The sequence below is a fragment of the Myotis yumanensis genome, unplaced genomic scaffold (assembly GCF_028538775.1).
Source record: "Myotis yumanensis isolate MYYU_CA2020_CCGP unplaced genomic scaffold, mMyoYum1.0.hap1 SCAF_12, whole genome shotgun sequence".
NCBI classification, from domain to species: Eukaryota; Metazoa; Chordata; class Mammalia; order Chiroptera; family Vespertilionidae; genus Myotis; species Myotis yumanensis.
The window spans coordinates 61,430,133-61,437,742 of record NW_027223763.1 but is presented as its reverse complement, the minus strand read 5'-3'; the positions used below and the strand labels follow the sequence as shown (position 1 = coordinate 61,437,742).

The 7,610-nt window shown below is 52.3% G+C and overlaps 1 protein-coding gene across 1 annotated transcript; it reads right to left on the bottom strand.

Moving 5' to 3' along the window:
• Window positions 1-317: 317 nt before the first annotated feature.
• LOC139020558 (interferon tau-like) lies at window positions 318-833 on the bottom strand. Its single transcript, XM_070430175.1, has one exon. It carries the CDS (start codon window positions 831-833, stop codon window positions 318-320), a length of 516 nt encoding a protein of 171 aa, XP_070286276.1.
• Window positions 834-7,610: the final 6,777 nt, after the last annotated feature.

Genomic DNA, 7,610 nt, shown 5'->3' with positions numbered 1-7,610 from the left:
GTTCGGTTTGGAAACAGCCACCAGCCCCTACCTCCTTCACCACCACCCTCCCCCAAAATTAAACACACAAACAATTATGTCACAAAATTGTTTATTTAATAAAATAGATCATGTACCTCTCTCTAAACATCATTTTGTCAACTCGCGGTATACAAGGTATTTTTAAAAAGGCCCCTGGATTTCGGTGTCAGGTATTTCTCCGCTGGTGCAGAAATGTGCATGGAGATTGCTTTGGGGCTGAGCAAATGATGCAGGTGAAGAGCGAGAGTCACCAGAACGATTTCCTTCTGCATTTGTTGACTTTCCTTTGAGGATTGCTACAGGAACAGAAGGCGGACTGTCACTTCCACTCTAACGACCTCCCAGGCACAGGAGCTGTATTTCTTCCGTCTCAGGTAGTTATGGATGCTTTGGAAGTACTTCCGGACGAGAATTCCCACATTGGGACAAGCCCGGATTTCTCCTTCCCTCTGCTCCAGGTGCTCCAGGCTGTGGTGAAGGCTGGACAGTAGTTGAGACAGGAGGGTGTGGTCCCATGCAGCCAGGCTGCGCTGTGCTCTGAAGAGATTGAAGATCTGCAGGAGCATCAGATGGTGGAAACAGGTGCGTTGTGTCTTCTGCATTTGGGTGACTGTCCCTCTATTCGAAGGGAATTTGAAGTCGTTTCTGTCACCCAGGCATAAGTGAAGGGGCGTCCTTTGCAGTTGCCTCAAAAGATTGAAGATTCTCAGGTTGTCTCCTCTATGGACATAAAGTACGTCCTCCTCAAGAGAAGCAGCAAGGATGGAGCAGAGCATCAGCCCTGCCACCAGCCACAGAGAGATCTGGGCCATTGCGAGTTCCAGGGGGAATCTCAGGCAGGATGAGCAGCAGCAACTCATCTTCTTGGGTGCCCTGGAAAGCGCGATTCTCCGGCTGGCCGCAAGGGGGCGAGCAGGTGGCCTTTTCTGATGCTGCCTTTCAGAAGAGCAGTCTTGGGAGCCTTCCTTTCCCATCAGTCTGGTCTCAGAGTAACGGAGCATTCTGAGCCCTACTAAGCGACTTTCTGCTTCTTTTATAGTGCGTTCTGCATTGTGAGAAAGGGTGCTTGAATATCGGTGCGTTTTGGTAAAGACGACTTTTGGGGAAAGGCTCCTTTTGGGCACAGACTGTGTTTGTGAAGGACTGCCTTTTGAAAAAGGGATGCGCTTTGGTAAAGGCAACTTTGGGGGAAAGGCTGGGTTTTGGAAGGGCTGCGTTTTTGCAAGGACCTTATTTTGGGAACGGCTGCTTTTAGGGGAAAGGCTGCTTTTGGAGAAGGGCTGTGTTTTGGAAAGGCTGCGTTTTTCCAAGGACTGCGTTTTGGAGAAAGGTTGGGTTTGGGGAAAGGCTGCGTTTTGGGAATGGCTGCATTTTGAAAAAAGGGTGCATTTTGGTAAAGGCTGCCTTTGGGGAAAGACTGGGTTTTGGGACAGGGTGCTGCCATCTGCGTTTTGAGAAAGGGTGCTTGGAAAAGCGTGCGTTTGGGGAAGGGCTGCGTTTTGGTCAAGTCTGCAGTATGGGAAGGGCTGCATGTTGAGAAAGGCTGCGTTTGGGAAAAAATCTGGGTTTGAGACAGGCTGCCATTTGGGAAGGGCTGCGTGTGGGAAAAGGCTAAGATGGGGAATGGGCTGCGATTTAAGAAAAGCTGCGTTTGGGTCAGGCTCCAAATTGGAATCAGCTGCGTTTTGCAAAAGTCTGCCTGCCTTTGGGGAAAGGCTGCACTTTGGGAAACACTGTATGGGGAGTATTCTCTTGGGGAAGCCTGTGCTGGGGGAATGGGTGTGATTTGAAATAGGGTGCGTTTTGTGAAAGGTGCTGAACCTTGGCACAAGGAGCTGGCAGGTGGCCTTTTCTGCGTTTTGGGAAAGGCTGCATTTGGAAAGGGCTGGGTTTTGGGAAACATGGTATGGGGAGTATTCTCTTCGGAAAGTCTGAGCTTGGGGAATGGGTGCTTTTTGGGAGGGAATGCCAGAATGGGCTGTTATCCAAGGGAAAAGAGAAAGGGAAGGAAAGGAGCATTTGAAACCAGGCACCTGGATGGTTGGGTAAGAAGCAGGCAGACTAGACTGGCTGTGATCAATTAATTGTAAGACACCACTGCACTTGGACCAGCCAAATTTAGCACTTTAAATTTCCTGAGGTTATGTCTCCCGTCCACTAGCTCGGTGGTCAGCAAACTGCGGCTCTCGAGCCACATTCGGCTCTTTGGCCCCTTGAGTGTGGCTCTTCCTAAGCCTTAGGAGTACCCTAATTAAGTTAATGAAAGGGCCGGCGGGGCACGTGGCCCCGCAGGCATCCGGCAGGGAGGATGACGGGCAGCCATGGCCGAGGCAGCGCCTGACCAGATAGGCGCAGGCCCTCGGACGCCCAGAAGGACCCGGGCCGCCCTCCTCGGCCTCCGAGTCACTTTCGGGCCGAGCAGCGGGCGACCCAAGGGCCAGGCGGGGTGGTGGGCGGCCTGCCTCCCGGTGACGCCCACGGCGGCAGGCCTTGCATGGGAGCCGAGTGGCCGGCTTCCCATCCATTAAGGGACCTCCATTTTGTATGGAACCATGTGCTCAGCGAAGGCTCCTTCCCCCTCGGAAGGAGCCTCTGCTAGCCACACCCACCATTTCTCTGGACTAACCAATGGAAATCAAGGGAAGTGCACGCCATCGCTATGACCACATCCTGTGTAATGGGTCACCAGCTTGCACCTGGCCAATCGGCGGGGGGCACAGCCCCCTCTCCCGCCCCTACTCCAACCCTCTATGAAACCCCTGGTTCGAGCAGACTGCCCTCTTTTTGCCACCTGCTGCTGCGTCAGTAAGGAAGGTAGAGGAGCTAAGCCCGGGCTTAAAATAAAAGACTCTTTGCTTTTGCATCGGATTGGATGGCTCCCTGGTGGCTTCTTGGGAATCTTGAAATCTGGGCATAACATTTGGGGGCTCGCCCGGGGTTCCCAGGACCATGCAGGGATCCTCAATCCGTAGAGTCTGCTTGGCCGCGGTAAGTGTCTGTATGTTGTGTATTCTGTTCTGTGTGAGCTCACTTCTGGAATCGGTGCCTGAGGGGGTCTAGGGCGGACGCGCCCGTGAACGACCACAGGCGGGGGAGAGTTAGAAGACGTTCTGCTCCCCACGAGGGATGTGTATCCCCCTCATGAGAGATGTGTATTCCTCTCGCGGATTTGAGACGAGACGAGGCGGTTAGCTCCCGCCGGGTTTGGCGTAATGCTATCGTCTAGTTACTTCCATGGAGTTGAAAGGCTGTTCTTTGGGGCCCTGTTTGTCTGTCTGTGTTTTTGTTTTCTGTGGACTGGACGGATGTTATGGGACGGACTCAGACTGGTCCTTCGGGTATTGTGATTGATCAGTTCAAGGAGATTGCGGGAGGCTTTAGAGCTCCCTCAGAAATTGGGAAGTTGTTAGGAATTGAATGGATTGTTTAAACTCTGAATGAATGTCTGGTGAAAATATGTGAATGTAAAGACAGGGGAGGGCTCCCCGCCCGCGCGCCTCCCAGGCAGGGAAGGTGAGCTGGGAATCACTGTGCCTGGGGCCGCAGGGGCCGCTTGCTCTGCAGTCGGGGGCAGGCGTGCAGGAGCGGCGCGCGGCTGCCCTGGAGCCCGGCTGCGGCGGCGGCCCTGGGGGCTCGGCCTCCAGCCTGGTCGGCGGCGGGCGCTGGGCCGGAGCCGGAGCCCAAGCGGCGGGGCCTGGAAGAGGCCGGAGGCCGGGAGAGGCGGCGGCAGCCCGGGCAGCCCGAGCCCCGCAGCTTGGGCCTGCGCTCGGCTCCATGAGCGGCGGCGCGCCTTCGGGGGGCGGCCCTGGGGGCTCGGGCCGGGCGCAGACTCGTTCGCGGAGCCTGGCGGCGGCGGCGGCGGCGGCGGCGGCGGCGGCGGCCGGCGTTGGGCCGGCGTTGGCCCCGGGCTTGTGGCAAGTGAATGGAGCCAGGTGGAGCGCGGGGGGCGGGGCCGGCGCGTCGCTCACGGGAGGTGGGAGCAGCGAGGCCCCCGTCGGCGTCGGGTCCGGGGGAAGGTCCCCCGCGGAGCCTGAGGGCCGGACACCCGGGAGGCCGGGGGCGGCTGCGGCTCTGGATGTGAGCCGGCCTCTTCCCATGGAGATCGCCCCAGCTAGAAATGTAAAAGTTTTACATGTGGATAGCTATGGGGTTTGCCCCAGCAGAAAAATTGTGACCATTTTGAAATTTAGCAGCTATGCCAGGCTTATTGGCTGGAAACTTAAAACTTTTAAGTTCAGATCATCTATGAAGCAGGAATTATACTTGCCTCTCGAATTTATTTCTAAGCTAATCTCTTTAAAAGGGACTGGTACAATTATTTCAGGTAGAAACTGGTTTCTGTAAATTGATCTGTCCTTATTGCTTAAATATGTATCCTTGTTGTTAAATTTGAATGTATTATTAATCTGAGAAATGTTAATTATTTACATGTCACCTAAAAATTAAGGCTAAAAGTTTTAACTGGAAAGCATGGCTTTGGTATGATGGGAGGAAAGAAATGTTAAATGAATGATAGGCCAGTAAGCTGGAACTGGTCACTGGTGGTGGATTGTGAGAAGGGCTGGACACTGCCTAACTTCTCCTTCCTTGGTACCCCTAAAACATCAGAGGGTACTTCTGGCCTCGATTTTCTTGGTTTTGGATTTGTTTGTTTGTTTGTGATAAAAACCGTTTCTATCTAAATAAGACATAGGTCAAGAATCCTGTCCTGGGATGTGGGAAAGGCCCCCACATCTGTTCCTGTCAGGCCCCCATCAGGGGATTTGGATGATGTTCCTGTTATCTGCTCAAGAGCCCAAGGCTGTAAAAATACTTGTTCACTGAAAAGGTGTAAGTGTAAATGTTTATTTGATGTTTATAAGCATCTCTGTTGTTTACTGGGAACTTTGATTTTCTATGTGATATTCTGTGCTGGGTTGGGATTTTGGAATTCTGGGGTAATTTAAAAGGTATTTTGTGGCTTTTCTAGTAACATTTAAGGATGGGGCTCACAGTTCCTCAAGGCAAAGACTCAATGGGCCCTTCCCCCTGCCTGTGAAGGAAGACAATGGGCCTTGAAATCTGTAAAGATAGGCAAGAATGAAGCTGGTCAGGCCCCACCCCCTATCATTTCTGACTTTCTTGCTGCAAGAATTGTCTCTTTTCTTGAGAGGGCTCCAGAGGGCGCACGAGGACATTTGGCTGCGCCTCGGCGCCATCCAGGAGACTGGCCCAACCCCAACTCCTCATCAGCACAGACCAGGAGATTGGGTCTACCTCAAAAGGCATCACCTGGAGCCGCGATGGAAAGGTCCTTACACCCAACTCCGTGGTGCTGACGACCCCCACCGCTCTCAAGATAGACGGCGTCTCGACCTGGATCCATCACATCCACGTCTGGTCAGCAGCAAGCTACGGCGTGCTCGACCTGCCTGATGCTGGTAACATTGAATAGACTTAGATAATGCCTGCGTCTTCATGGACATGGCTCCAAAAAGACAAGGAAAATTCATAGGAAGGTCAAGAATAGACTTTAGTATCACATGTTTAGTAGCAGAAGATGTGGCTGCCTAAAGCGGCCATGATGCCTATATTATGTTTCATTGTGTTGATATGTCACATTAACCTTTAATTCTCTTGCAGGTTTGAATGTATGTTGGCTGTCCTGGAAGGGTACTATGTGGGGTGAACCCCAAAAAGTAAAGGGTGCCTAGCTGCCAAGAGGGCAGGTGCCCACCTGGGCAGGGAACAGTGCCCATCAGGTTTTGGTCTCTGTTGAGAGACAGCTAACAGTTGGCAGCCTGTGTACTGCTTGCAGGCCTTTGTGACCATGCCCATGTCAGGGGTAGTCTGAAAAAAGCCTGTTTAAAGTAGAAGGTCTGAGGCATGGTTATGCATAGAAAGAAAGTTTAATGCCAACAATTAAAAGGAATTGGCAAGGAAAGTCAGAAAATCTTAGAGTAGATCAGTATGTCTTTCTTCTTATGTAATTCCTCCGAAATTTGGCAATGCTAACATGGCAATATGTTTCTTTGCATAAATTCAATAAGACCGGTTCCTAATAGTGGTTTTATTAACGGAAAACTTTGACTGGAGTATCATGTTTTAAAGAGCCCTGTCTGAGCTCTAAAGACTTGAAGCCAGTAAGAATGCCACGAAGAAAGCCTGGTATCCTGCTTGGAAGCCCTGAAGATGGCTGGCGCTGGAGTGTCAGGCCGATGCCCTACCATCACTGGCGGTTGGTAAGAGTAGAAGGGGAGCAGTAGGGATGCCTCTACGTTCCTGCGGGACCCCCACACACTCTGGACCGCAATGGGTAGGAGGGCTACTGAGATGGGCCTTAAAGCCTGGAGCGTGGGCTCAGGTGGAGTTGCTACAGGTGAGGGGTTCACCTAACTCAGCAGATACTGCAGGCAGGCCTGATGGCAGCTGGGTGGCGTGGCTTCCTGGCCCTACGGGGCACATTAAGATTCAACCATGAGATTCCAGCAAAGGTAGTCAGTCACCATTCTTGTTGTGTTTATGCAAACATCAGGATTAATCTTGATTTGGTTTTTTGATAGCCATGGAGGAATTTTAAGAAGAAAAATCCTATTTCAATAGAATTTGTTAAATCTGAAATGGTTTCTTTCCCTTCCACTGAACCATTTGTTAAATGCAGTCCGTCTCATGATTGAGCCGGAAGTTCCAAGACAAGGGGGGAATGAAAGGGCCGGCGGGGCACGTGGCCCCGCAGGCATCCGGCAGGGAGGATGACGGGCAGCCATGGCCGAGGCAGCGCCTGACCAGATAGGCGCAGGCCCGCGGACGCCCAGAAGGACCCGGGCCGCCCTCCTCGGCCTCCGAGTCACTTTCGGGCCGAGCAGCGGGCGACCCAAGGGCCAGGCGGGGTGGTGGGCGGCCTGCCTCCCGGTGACGCCCACGGCGGCAGGCCTTGCATGGGAGCCGAGTGGCCGGCTTCCCATCCATTAAGGGACCTCCATTTTGTATGGAACCATGTGCTCAGCGAAGGCTCCTTCCCCCTCGGAAGGAGCCTCTGCTAGCCACACCCACCATTTCTCTGGACTAACCAATGGAAATCAAGGGAAGTGCACGCCATCGCTATGACCACATCCTGTGTAATGGGTCACCAGCTTGCACCTGGCCAATCGGCGGGGGGCACAGCCCCCTCTCCCGCCCCTACTCCAACCCTCTATGAAACCCCTGGTTCGAGCAGACTGCCCTCTTTTTGCCACCTGCTGCTGCGTCAGTAAGGAAGGTAGAGGAGCTAAGCCCGGGCTTAAAATAAAAGACTCTTTGCTTTTGCATCGGATTGGATGGCTCCCTGGTGGCTTCTTGGGAATCTTGAAATCTGGGCATAACAGTTAATAACAATGTACCTACCTATATAGTTTAAGTTTAAAAAATTTGGCTCTCAAAAGAAATTTCAGTCGTTGTACTGTTGATATTTGGCTCTGTTGACTAATGTGTTTGCCGACCACTACGCTAGCTTAACTTCTTATTTTGACTGAACCTTAATCCTTACTGTTTTTACTTTTAAGCTTTAACTTACTTTTATTCTTTCAAACAGAGCAACCAACTTGGTTGTCTTCCAGAAAAACAGGTAGGAA

Coding starts and splice junctions, on each gene's coding strand:
- LOC139020558 (XM_070430175.1), bottom strand. CDS start 833: ATGGCCCAGATCTCTCTGTGGCTGGTGGCAGGGCTGATGCTCTGCTCC.